Source organism: Scardinius erythrophthalmus (assembly GCF_964197995.2).
Source record: "Scardinius erythrophthalmus genome assembly, chromosome: 21".
NCBI lineage: Eukaryota > Metazoa > Chordata > Actinopteri > Cypriniformes > Leuciscidae > Scardinius > Scardinius erythrophthalmus.
The window spans coordinates 15,343,729-15,357,316 of NC_138241.1; the positions used below are offsets into that span (position 1 = coordinate 15,343,729).

The 13,588-nt window shown below is 42.3% G+C and overlaps 1 protein-coding gene across 1 annotated transcript in view; it reads left to right on the plus strand.

Annotated features, from left to right (window-relative positions):
- Window positions 1-13,588, plus strand: part of eys (eyes shut homolog) — a gene marked incomplete at both ends in the record, with an annotated part of 268,937 nt that overhangs the window by 11,482 nt on the left and 243,867 nt on the right. Inside the window, 2 exons of the mRNA XM_081351375.1 lie at window positions 510-712; window positions 2,704-2,819. Of these exons, the coding sequence (XP_081207501.1) occupies window positions 510-712; window positions 2,704-2,819 (319 nt within the window). The remainder of the gene's footprint in view (window positions 1-509; window positions 713-2,703; window positions 2,820-13,588) is intronic.

Genomic DNA, 13,588 nt, shown 5'->3' on the forward strand with positions numbered 1-13,588 from the left:
GACTACAGTGGCTCAATCTTAAGTTTCTAAAGCGGCGAGAATACTTTTTGTGCGCAAAAAAAAAAAACTTAATTTGTGTTCCGAAGATGAACGAAGGTCTTACAGGGTTGGAACAACATGAGGGTGAGTAATTACTGACAGAATTTTCATTTTTGGGTGAACTAACCCTGTAAGGTTAGGTTCAAGGATGGTACCTAGTTATTATTACCCACTTATTGTAATTGCTAAAATAAGCGCATAGTGTGTACATGGGGAACAGGACTGTAAAATAAAGTGCTACCAATTAATGATTTAACATTACAGTTTAAATCATTGCATGGAGTCTGTAGTTTTGGGTGTATGTAATTTAAATTGGTTCTAAATTTTATCCAAAATTTTGAAAAAAAAAAAAAAAGCATTCACAAAATGAAAGATTTAATCAAAGTTGTTACGCACGAATGCTTGACGGAAGCATGTGTTTTCATTCATTTTAAGGATAATCATTTAATATCCATTCATTCTCCTTGCAGGTACTTACTGTGATCGAAAGAGGCTCCTCTGCGATTCAAACCCGTGCTGGAATGACGGTCGCTGTGAGGAGACTGCAAATGGATATGTTTGCACATGCCCAGGGGGTTTCACAGGCCTCAACTGTGAGACCACCACTGAGCTTGACAGCTTCTGCAAGTCTAACGGATGTCAACTGGACGAAGCCTGCACCACAGACAAACTTGTGAGGCCTTTTCTTTTTTTTTTCTTGCACCTAATGCTGTTTTTTTATTTTTTATTTGGCCTGAGAGAATGTGATTAATTTGAAATGCCACATGCAAATTTCGGTGACACACCTGAAGCGGATCAGCCTGTGTCACGTTGAAGGTTACAATAACCATTAATAATTGTTTTGATAGCAGAATGGGCATGGCATATGTAATTATTTTTTTTTTTATTGGACTGGAGCAAGTTGTTGCATATTCAGTATAGCACAATAAATGGAGTTATGGGACGTTTGTGCCATGTTCACTTAGAAATGTTTCCCCAGATTGTTACAGTTACAGTCTGGTGTTCATGATCCATTACTGTAATGGAGAGATGAATTTAGAAGAAAGTGGGCCAGTGGCAGACTAATTGTCTTGTGTGACCTTAATTTACTTGGTAGTGAAATTCAGCACATGGGCCTGTCCATCGCAGATTCTCATGAGGCACCTTAGTCATTTGAGAGCATGGACAGTAAAGATAGACTTTAATCTCTCCCTAACACACATACACACACTCAGACACATTAAATTGATTTGTTTGACATTGATTTGGTCTGTCTGAGACATCCTCCTAAGAGAGCTCATCTGTATGAAAATGAAATAATCCTTCACGCCACTCCAGAACTGCACCAATGCTTATATCAGTGGGAGTCTCCGTATTACTTTCATCTGGGATTGTTCTCAGCTTCTATTACTCATCTTTGAACGACTGAGTCAGAAATAATATTGATGTCAGGATCGGTTAGTGAAAGTCAGAGAGCAGAACCAGCTAATGCCTTGTCTATTGTACTGCTTATTCAGCTCTGGATGCTCCAGTGCTGGTTATTTCCCAGGTTTGGCATGATCAGTTCCAAAGAAAAAATTATGTTCTAAGTCACTAATTTTGTTTATCCTGTAGGCAGTCCAAGGTTACCGACAGGGTGCCTGTGCCTGCGCTGGTGCCAGAGCCGGTGTCCAATCTGGCCCCGTTCTGCACGTTTCCTCTCAAATAAAGTTGGTCTCAAACCAGGAAGCAATAACATCAGTCGTCACGGGACAGGATAACGTCTTCATTAAGTTTTTGAAACTTGATGAAAGCAGTGTTGATGTTTGAGAAAAAGCGATCTGTATACCTAAATCAGGACTAATGTCACGTTGCCATAACGGGCTGTTCACATATTGCGTTTTTTGCGTGCAAATTCGTTATTTCAAATTCAAATGAAGGGGCGCAGCAAGCACGCTCATAATAGTTTTGCACCTATGTTCATGGTTGCATAGCAAAGACAGATGGGAGTGGCCCCTTAAAGTGGTATCGGGTGCGGTTGTATCGGGGTAGTTTCTTATTTAAGCTAAAAAGTTATTCAGTCAAGAGCAATAAGTTATTTGAACTTTTGTTTGATTTGACACAGACAGGTCAAATTAGGTTTATTAGGCTGCTGTCACTTTAAGAGCGAATGCATGGATCCAATATACTGATACACATCTGGTTTACATCCGACTTGTTACTTTCACTTAAGACATAACCGACTGTGAACATGAATACTCCACAGGATGGGCATTTTTACTGTGTGTATTTCGACCATTCAAGTACAATAAGATGTAAGAGAGAACTGCTGAGACACACTTAAACTGCTGAAAGATGTTTAAATAGGTTCTCAAAACTACTAACAAAAGTCTACGATGCACTATGCTTGTTTGCGGCTGTGTTACATAGCCAGTTACATTGTTTGCGGCTGGGTTACAGTATATAGCCAGTTACATTGTTTGCAGCTGGGTCACAGTATATAGCCAGTTACATTGTTTGGCTTTCAAATTAGTGGAAATGTGAGTTTACAGATCCACTGGGCCAAGCCCCAGCTCTGGCCAAGCATCAACGGCACTTGGTGAAAATGTGTTTGATGATGCAAATATAATGGTATTCAAGCTCACCTTAGTGTTCCAATTGACATGTAACCAACCATCCTTGGGATGTTTTCTTTATTTTATACAGAATTCCACATGCATTTGTGTAGACCCGGAATGCTCGGAGCAGGCAGAGGTGTGTGGCACTTTGCCCTGCCTCAATGGTGGCATCTGTGTTATTCAGAATGGCCAGTATCATTGCAGGTAAGAGAATTGAGAATACTTAATGACTTGTTAGCTCAGGTCAACAGCATTAGAACTTCTGATGAAGCCTTTTAATTATAATTTCTCTTGTCACAGCCTTAAGAAAACTTTAGGGATACGTTTAATTGGAAAGCTGAACTTGAATGAACTTTATTATTTTATTATTTTGAATTATTCTTTAGTGCATGTTATTCAAATATCAGAGTTGTGGTATTCTGTTTTCATGTCCATGTTGTGCTCTTATTTTTAAGTTTGATATTGCTTTTCTCAGTGTTTAAGGTTTGCTCCCTTCATTGATCCAAGGTGTATGTCGTTAATCAGTCTTGTTATATTCGACTTCATGCTTTGCTGTGCTTACTGATCTGCATTAGATTTGCAGCAGTGCATGTCAGTTAGAAATTTTGACAGTGTCTTCACCACGTTAATTTGGCATATGTCATTAAAGTACAGCTCAGTCAGCGCAGCTTCTCCAGAGCAGCTGTTCAAGCTCTGATGATGACACAGCTATTTCATGATTGACCAGACTGGAAATCTGTGTTTTTACAACAGTAGAAATATTTTCATGCTCTATTGTTTTGTTTATGTAACTAAGACTAATTAAAAAATATAGACCCCACTTTATTGATATTTAAATATTATAGATTTATTTGGAACTTTATTTTTGGGAGCATAGTTCGCAAGTTCAAAGTTAAAGGAACAGTGGTTAAGCTACCTGGACGGAGCAGAAAAAATAAGCTATCAATTGACTGCAAAAGACCTGCAGCAAGACTTGGTGACAACAGGCACTGAGGTTTCAGCTTGCATAGGAAGGCGCATACTAAACACAGATGGTTCCCATGTCAGAACTCCAAGACTACACCACTACTGACCAAAAAAGCACACAAAAAGTTTGCTCAAAATCATAGAAATAAGCCACAGAGGTTTTGGGATTCTTTTCTGCGAACAGGACATTTTCTGCCCTATGGATCAGCGGTATGCCTGGAGAAAGAAGAATGAAGCATATGCTGAGTTAACCCTCACGCGCAATTATAAAATATTCTAGCTGAACCCGAGTGTTTTTTTAAGGCGACTGATATTTTAAAACGTTTCCCCTTATTGTTTCCATGGCGACACGTCATGCTTGTCACGTGACACACCATAGCCACTATAACACTGTATGACAGATGTAACGTTTTTGTCCATTTTCCTTTTTTATTAAAAATATTCACAAACTTGCTCACCATATCTTCAACTATCTGATATTCCGATTCTCAAATACGTGTGAGTTTGTTTTGTCGTTTCAAAACCTTTATAAATTATCTTGATCTATAACGTGAGATGGGCGCCGTCATGTTTGTTTGCCACAGTTTAGAGAGTCCTTTCAGTCGGATTTACAGCACGTGAATTCATCAGTTTCTTCTGAAATACTTAGTAAGCAAGTGGCCCGGTGAACTGGGAGAAGAATAGAGTAAACTCAGTTACTTCCAATATGTGTGTTTGATATGAATAAAACACATATAGGCAAATTATATTTGAATAGATTGTAATTGCTGCTTCCATAGACATCAGTGTGTATTTCAGTGTGTAACTCCAAATGTATTGTTTTACTAGTGCTTATGTGTATTTAAATGTCTGAAACCTAAAATAAATATTATGTGCTTGAAAACTGCATAGTTGTGATATATGACATGCGCTGAGCGTGTCCGTCTCTGGCTCAGAGCCAGCCAAAGCGCGAAAGCATATAGTTTGAATATGTTAGTTATGTGACGTCACTTAACATTCAAAATGCCATATGTGGGACCGTACTCTCAGGGACACAGAAATAAAAATCCCATATATGGGACCATACCGCTCAAAAGGTTAAGCATGGTGGTGCTCGTTGATGCTCTGGGGCTTCTTTGCATCATCTGGCACTGGAAACCTACAGCATGTGGAAAGCAAAATGAATTTATTTTTATATATCAGGAAATCCTAGGAGAAATGCCGTCATGCAGTCAATGAGGAAGCTGAAGTTTGGGCGTCATTGGATCTTCCAACAGTACAATGATCCCAAGCATACCTCAACTTTCACCAAGGCTTGGTTGCAGAAGAAGTTCTGGAAGATTCTACAGTGACCATCACTGTCACCTGACTTGAACCCCATAGAAAATCTCTGGTGGGATTTGAAGAAGGCGGTTGCAGCACGCAAACCCAAGAATATTACTGAACTGGAGGCTATTTCTCATGAGTAACAGCAAAAGGGTATTAAAGATGCTTGCCATGAAGGGGTTGAATAATTTTGAGACTACAGAAGTCATTAAAAGTTGCATTTTCAGTTGAATTTGGGGAAACCACTTAAACCATTTGTTGAGTTGAGCTATTTTAGTTACTTTTGTTTGATTTGTTCATTGCAAACAGCTAAACGTCTGTAAATTTTGCCAATAAACCTGATTTACAATGGGGTTGAATAATTTTATTACAATTATGTGTGTGTGTGTGTGCATATAAATAAATAAATATATATATATATATATATATATATATATATATATATATATATATATATATATATATATATATATAATATATATATATATTAGGGTGCATCAAATTTGAATGGGAAATTTTAATTTCAAAATATCAATTTGGCTGGCATTGCATTTTGTTCCAATTAACATAAAAATGACTTTTGCAAAGTTTTGAGGAATTCCATTGAGATTTAGGGGTGCCACCTAACACATGAACTTTGGCGAAATTTCAAAAAATGTGCAATTTTTAGTCTAATTGCCAAAAGGTTGACCTGGAAATGTTGAGTACAGTGAACTTTTATACAGTAACATGTTCTATAGGGTTATCAAAGTAAAAGTTGTTTGTTTGAACCCTTTGGGCAACTTGGGCATTTCTCAGAATTCAACTTTCAAGATTCTCCATTCATTTTTCCTATAGACAAAATGAATGGAGGTCAATGGGACATGTTCACGTGGCATTACCCTGTTAATTTACTGTAACAATTACAATGCTACTCTCAATACACATGAGACATCTACAGTGGGGAGAACAAGTATTTGATACACTTCAGATTTATCAGGTTTTCCCACTTACAAAGCATGTAGAAGTCTGTAATTTTTATCATAGGTACTCTTCAACTGTGAGTGATGGAATCTAAAACAGAAATCCAGAAAATCACATTGTATGATTTTTAAGTAATAAATTTGCATTTTATTGCATGACATAAGTATTTGATACATCAGAAAAGCAGAACTTTGGTACAGAAACCTTTGTTTGCAATTACAGAGATCATACGTTTCCTGTAGTTCTTGACCAGGTTTGCACACACTGCAGGAATTTTGTCCCACTCCTCCATACAGACCTTCTCCAGATCCTTCAGGTATCGGGGCTGTCGTTGGGCAATACAGACTTTCAGCTCCCTCCAAACATTTTGTATTGGGTTCAGGTCTGGAGGCTGGCTTGGCCACTCCAGGACCTTGAGATGCTTCCTACGGACCCACTCCTTAGTTGCCCTGGCTGTGTGTTTCGGCCAATCTTCAATGCTCTTACTGAGGGAAGGAGGTTGTTGACCAAGATATCGCGATACATGGCCCCATCCATCCTCCCCTCAATACGGTGCAGTCGTCCTGTCCCCTTTGCAGAAAAGCATCCCCAAAGAATGATGTTTCCACCTCCATGCTTCACGGTTGGGATGGTGTTCTTGGGGTTGTACTCATCCTTCTTCTTCCTCCAAACACAGCGAGTGGAGTTTAGACCAAAAAGCTCTATTTCTCTCTCATCAGACCACATGACCTTCTCCCATTCCTCCTCTGGATCATCCAGATGGTCATTGACAAACTTCAGATGGGCCTGGACATGCGCTGGCTTGAGCAGGGGGACCTTGTGTGCGCTGCAGGATTTTAATCCATGACCGCGTAGTGTGTTACTAATGGTTTTCTTTGAGACTGTGGTCCCAGCTCTCTTCAGGTCATTGACCAGGTCCTGCCGTGTAGTTCTGGGCTGATCCCTCACCTTCCTCATGATCATTGATGCCCCACGAGGTGAGATCTTGCATGGTGCCCCAGACCGAGGGAGATTGACCGTCACCTAGAACTTATTCCATTTTCTAATAATTGCGCCCAGCCTAGCATCCCAGCCTTGTGCAGGTCTACAATTTTATCCCTGATGTCCTTACACAGCTCTCTGGTCTTGGCCATTGTGGAGAGGTTGGAGTCTGTTTGATTGAGTGTGTGGATGGGTGTCTTTTATACAGGTTCTGAATTTTTGTTTTAGATTCCTTCTCTCACAGTTGAAGTGTACCTATGATAAAAATTACAGACCTCTACATGCTTTGTAAGTGGGAAAACCTGCATAATCGCCAGTGTATCAAATACATGTTCTCCCCACTGTATACTCCGAATATGTCATTGTCCACTCTAGAATACTGTTGATGTTAAGCTTAATAGTTTAGCTAACATAGATAGCTAACTGTGGTTAGCAAACTGTTGCTAGCTAACGTTAGCTAGATGTAATGAGCACCAAATACCTATAAATATGACTTAAATGACTTATGATAAATAAGTATACAAAGACAAAATTACAGATAATTATGTAATAATACATACCCAACACAGAAAGATCACCTCAAACAGAAAGATAATCTCAGTTTTCTTGAGCTGTAGTATTGTTTACCTCAGATCTCCATTGTGACCATTGAGCACTGTTAAGCACTTTATCCAACGAAACCAGATGTGCGGTGGCACCCCTAAATCATCATGTACTGGAAAAATATTTTGCATGTGTTGTTTCTACATATATTGGAACATTTTTAGCACCCAGCCATATCAAAATTCAAGAATTGTGTTTTTTGATGCACCCTAATATATATATATATATATATATATATATATATATATATATATATATATATATATATATATATATATATATATATATATATATATATATGTTACCGGCAAAGTGTGTAATCCGGCATTCTATAGAATGCCTAGGTAATGAATAGAATTAGGTAATGTATTTTTGCCAAAAACCATCAGGCATTCTATAGTCTACATTCTATACAATACCGGGATTTCACACTTTGCCGGTAACATATGTTTATATATATATCTGATATATCCTGTTTGGTATGACAAATAAAATAAATGGTTCCGCAAACACAGTTCAGAAAGTCTTTTCCCTGTGTTGTTATTTATCTTCTTTTTTTATTTTATATATAAAGTCTGATGCTTCCAGGAAAGAAATATTGAAGTAGAAAAAATAGAAGCAGAAGTAGTCACGTCACAGAAGAAAGATTTACTACCCGGGTAGGTTTAAACTCAGTTTCACTCAAGGTATCCGGAGTGTATGGTGTGTTGTATTCTCTTATCTGTTTGATGACAGATTAAAGGAGAACTCCGGTCAATTTTAACATTGAGCTCATTTTATTGTACATTTGGAGTGCTGTCAATACAGAGAACAGCTACAAAAATCGGTGTTGCTACACCGAGTTATTCTATTTTTAAAATTTGCACCCTGTTGACTTCAATGGGGCAAGTACTAAACCTGCTTTTAGGCTCTTAACATCCTTGATGTGTCATTACATGTGCACAGAAAATGTGAGTGATTCCTTCTGAGAGAACATGAGTGGATCTGACTGCAGTAGATGTAAAAGATATGTATAAAAATGATGTTATTTAAGCCAGTGCAAATACCTGTTTACATCCTGTTTTTCGGTTGAAGTCCAAAGTAGTCGATTGCCGAGTTCACGCGCATAGGTTTAGTTACCTATGATCACCCGCGTGAACTCGGCAATCGGTTGCAGCACAGACAGCGATGAAACGCCAGAAACAACAGGTAATGGTACGTGACTTTAATGTCATCATGGATGAAAAGAAAGAGAGGAGATGTGAGTTGGTTGATTCAGTAAATTAGCTCAGGTCAGGATAATCATATTTTCTGTCTACACCTGTTGATAACTGAGCTAACGACATACACTGCTCCTTGGTAACTTCAGACTTGGCTAAATATTTTATTTGAATACTTAATTAAATATTCTGTGAAAAAAAAAAACACATTCTATGTAGGCCTACCATGAAAAGGAGTCCACTTTAAACCGCAACATTTTCTGTCAGCAATGTACAACAAGTAGCCTAACGTTAGTGCTGTCAAAGTAAACGCATGCGATTCATTTGTCCAGCTTTAACGTATTAAAATATTTATCGCAGCGTCTGTTCTTTCTGTCATCCTTTGGGTTATATGATCATGCTCTCCTTCACGCAAATGTTTTAAACTATCAATGCGCGAGAAGACAAAAGAGAACGCGCTGTCAGTGAATGAATGTCCTCCTGAAACACACACACACACACACACACAGAAAGACGCGCGCCAGTATCGCATTCGCAGACGACAGCGCGCCATCGAGTTCCCTTTCGCGCTTGTACGAACCATAACACACACATTTAGGCTATGTCAAAATGTCAGTTTTGTCGAGTATCTTCACAAGAACAGTAAAATGAGTTAAATACAATCTTAAATAGTTCGTAAAGAGTAGAAAATGCGTGAGACCCTGTCAGCAACGGCGGGTATTAAAGTGACAGCAATTCTCTCTGTTAGTAAAGTTAACCAAAGAACAATGGGAACAGAGAAAATTACTAACTGCCAAACGCTTAAGGATTAATCTATTTTTCATTTATAATTTATGCAGTGCGGACTGTTTTATAAACGTATTCAATTTCTATATAATTCACATTGGTTAGACAGGTAAGGTACAGGTAAATATTACATTTATTATGGGTTTAAGTGATGATTGTTTTAAGTTTACTTAAATTAAAAGTTGTTATATTTTTTTAAGCCTAATAAATGTTTCAAATTTTGGACAAAGAGACATAAGTAGCTATATCAGTGATACTGGTCTTTATTCATAAAAATATGCCATTAACATGCTTGAAAATAAATGGTGCCAATGAAGCCCAAGGCACCCCCCCCCCCCCACACACACACCTCCCAAAAAATTTTCAGGCTCAGGATTTTTTTTCACTTTAACCCCTGAAAATGCGTGGCAAGTCGGCTCACGCGCCTATTGGCTGCCCTATGGCAACTGCAGCAGCCTATCGAGAGAGGCCCCTCGTGACGTCAGATCCAATGGGGCGCTTCGCGCCTACTACGTCACGTCCCGCCGAAACAGGCGTGGCTTGGGCCTATAAATACATAAATACAGGCTGATTGAATCTGTTTTTCATCGCCGAAGCGAACCAGAGTGTGTTGCAAGCACGGCAAAGATACGCAGTACTCGTTTCCTCTTCTAGAGAGAACCGAGGTTGCGTTAGTAACCGAGTACGTTCTCTTACGAGAGGTCTCTCGTACTGCGTAATATCTTACGCTAGGGGAACACAGTGTAAAACGCCGTGCTTGCTGTGATCCAACACCAAAGTCCCAAGGGCAGGTGCCCGGGGCTCATATAGTGGCCTGGACTGATGAATATTATGGGTCTTACACACTGGCCATAGAGTTATTTAATCGATCAGCGAGCGGCGCTCAAGCAGTTTCAGTATTCTGAGCCGATAGCATCAGGGCAGACAATACTGATTTATTAGACCGACAGCAGCTTAGCCTGCAAGGCGGGAACCTCTAGGTTATAAAACCTTATAAATGTAGACGGGGAGGCCCAGCCTGCCGCCATACAGATATCTTGCAAGGCAATCCCACTAGACCAGGCCCACGACGAGGCCATGCCTCTTGTGGAGTGCGCTCTGACACCTAACGGGCACTGCAGGCCCTTAGAAGTGTAAGCCAGCGCTATAGCATCAACTATCCACCTGGATAGACTCTGTTTCGATGCAGCTAGTCCCTTAGAACGTCCGCTGAGCAAGCAAAGAGCTGCTTCGTCTGTCTGAAGATAGTCGAGCGAGACACATAAGCCCTTAATGCCCTGACCGGGCAAAGGAAGCTTGCGTCCTTTTTCTCATTAGAGACCGGCAGGGCCGACAGGGAAAAATCACCTGTGCCCTATAAGGTGTGTTGAGGGATTTAGGAACGTACCCGTGTCTTGGTTTGAGTATGACTTTCGAGTCATTTGGCCCAAATTCCATACACGACGCGCTCACTGAGAGCACTTGCAAGTCCCCTATATGCTTTACCGAAGTGAGAGCTAGAAGAAACACTGTCTTGAAAGACAAGTGTTTGATATCTATTGATTGGATTGGCTCGAATGGGGCACCTTTCACGGCTTCCAAAACTGTAGAAAGTTCCCACATGGGGACTGAGGGAGGTCTGGGAGGATTCAGCCTCTTAGCTCCTCTAAGGAAGCGGATGACCAGATCGTTCCTCCCAAGTGACTGGCCAAGTGTCGGTCTAGTAAACGCTGCTATGGCCGCCACGTAAACCTTGAGCGTGGATGGGGTTCTGCCCTTATCCAGTAGCTCTTGCAGGAAGGAGAGAACCCCCGTCACCCCACAGTCTGGGGGTGATATGCCACGAGCTGTGCACCAGCTAGAAAACACAGACCATTTCGAGGTATAGAGCCATCTAGTACGGGGCCCTAGCCTGCGTGTTCGTGTTTAACACTCCCACCGGGAGGTTAGCGGGTCCCCGTTGATGGCCCACGCATGTAGGGACCACAGCTCTGGGCGAGGATGCCAGATCGATCCCTTGGCCTGAGAGAGGAGGTCCCTCCTCACTGTTTTTTTATTCAGGATACTCCGTCTGGCGCGTGCAATGATGACGCAGTGAATAGTGACGATTCTTTCTGACCAATCAGCAGTCTGCCGTGTTTTCACGTCACATTTTAGTATTGCCTCAGCTCGCTTAGAACCTTGCCGGAGGTGGTCCAAAAAAATACCTGGAAGCAGGTACTGGTACAACTTTTACACAGTGGAAAACCAAACAGAGCCGAGTCGAGGCGAGCTGGTACTGTGTAGTGGAAAAGCGCCAATAGACAGTGAGTCCAGTTCTGTGCCCTGAAAAAATATTCTCTGACTGGGAGACAGTGAACTCTTCGCCCAATTGACTTTGAGACCTAGATTCTCGAGATGTTTGGGTAATATGGTCCTGTGTTCTATGAGCTCTGAGTGTGATCGAGCTAGAATCAGCCAATCGTCCAGGTAGTTCAAAACTCGCATTCCCTGAAGTTTCACGGGTGCAAGCGGCACGTCCATGCACATTGTAAATGTACGGGGTGCTAGGGACAGCCGAACGGCAGGACTGTGTATTGATATGCCTGACCCTCGAAGGCGAATCTTAAAAATCGCCTGTGACGTGACACTATTTGTATTTGGAAATACACGTCCTTCAGATCTATTGACATAACCAGTCCCCTTGGCGAATTTGCGTGAGGATTTTCCTGGTTGTGAGCATTCTGAACCGGCGTTTTGAAAGCACTTTGTTCAGCTGTCTTAGATCTATAATGGGTCTGAGACCCCCGTCTTTTTTCGGTACCAGAAAGTATCTGCTGTATAGATCCCCTTCGCTTTGAGCTTGAGATGAAGGCTCTATGGCCCCTTTGCTCAACAGTTTTGCTATTTCGGTTCGAAGTAGATGTGCTACTTCCTTTTCTACTGTAGTTTCGATTCACGCCGCATAACGGCGGGGATGTCGAGCGAACTGTAGCGAATAGCCTCTCTTTATAATGTTCAGCACCCATTCTGATACCCCGGGAAGCTTTGCCCATGCACTTGCATGAATAGCTAGGGGTTGAATGAGATCTGGGCTCTGGCCGCGACATGGTGGGCTCACATCTAACATAGACGCCGTGCTTGCAGTGTTCGAGGCGGGGGGCACGCTGATCACAGCGGGCAGCCTGCCCGCGCTCGACTCTCCTATGGCGGCTTGCTGAGAGAGAGCGAGCAGGGCAAGGCATGCAGTGTGTAGTGTTTGTGGGCACTGGGTCGTGGGCACATTCACTACGTTTAATGCACAATCGACATGAGTCCATTTTATGTGTACGAGCCCTGGAATGTGGCGGGCTGTGCTTGTGTGTAGGAATGAGCACTGGGCCGTGGGCATTTTTACTACACTCATAACACCATCGGCTGTGGCCGGAATACCAGAAAATACACTCTTTATGAGATTTATCTGGGTCGCCGTAAAAGCAGCGTTTGTGTGCAGGCACACGGACTGTGGTACCAGCTTGTTTTCTGCAAAATACATTGGAACAGTCACATTTTCTGGAACTGAACGAGCGAGAAGTTTTGGTGGAAGTCTGGCTGCAGCGGGACTTGAACAGCGTCGTTTTCCTAGGCAGGCTAGAAAGACTTTGAGGCCTCTGGCTTTATCTCAATCTTAGGCCAGGGCCCACACGGAGGGGGGCGGCGGCCAACAGAGCAAGAGCGTGGTCTCGGGTCCCGGGCCTGTTGACGGACTTAGAGAATGGTATCCTTTGTCTTTAGCACCGTCCACCACGGAGAATGCTGCTGCTCAGGAAGAAAAAGCGCGGGTCTTGAAGACGGCGAAACGCGGTCCCCTTGCAGGAACATCCATCCAGCCGGTTGTGCGCAGGCTCCACGGGCGCCGACCACTCAAGGCCGAGGCTCGCTACGGCCTGCGTGAGCAGACGCATCAGCTCTGCTTCAATGCTGGCCATTTTTCCAGAAGGCTCGCGAGCAGAGGGGGCGAGATCCACAGAGCTCGACCAGTCCTCACTGCCCGACGCCAGACGCGGCTTCTTCGTCGTCATCCATGACGGAAGCGGCAGCAGACGGCGGCCGCTGTCCGGCAGTGAGAGACTCGGCGAAGCAGACGATGAAGCTGGCGGGCGAACCGGCGAGCTTTTGCAGGTTGGAGGAGGACCCGCTGAGCAGTGCGCTTTTTACGGCGCGGCACCGCAG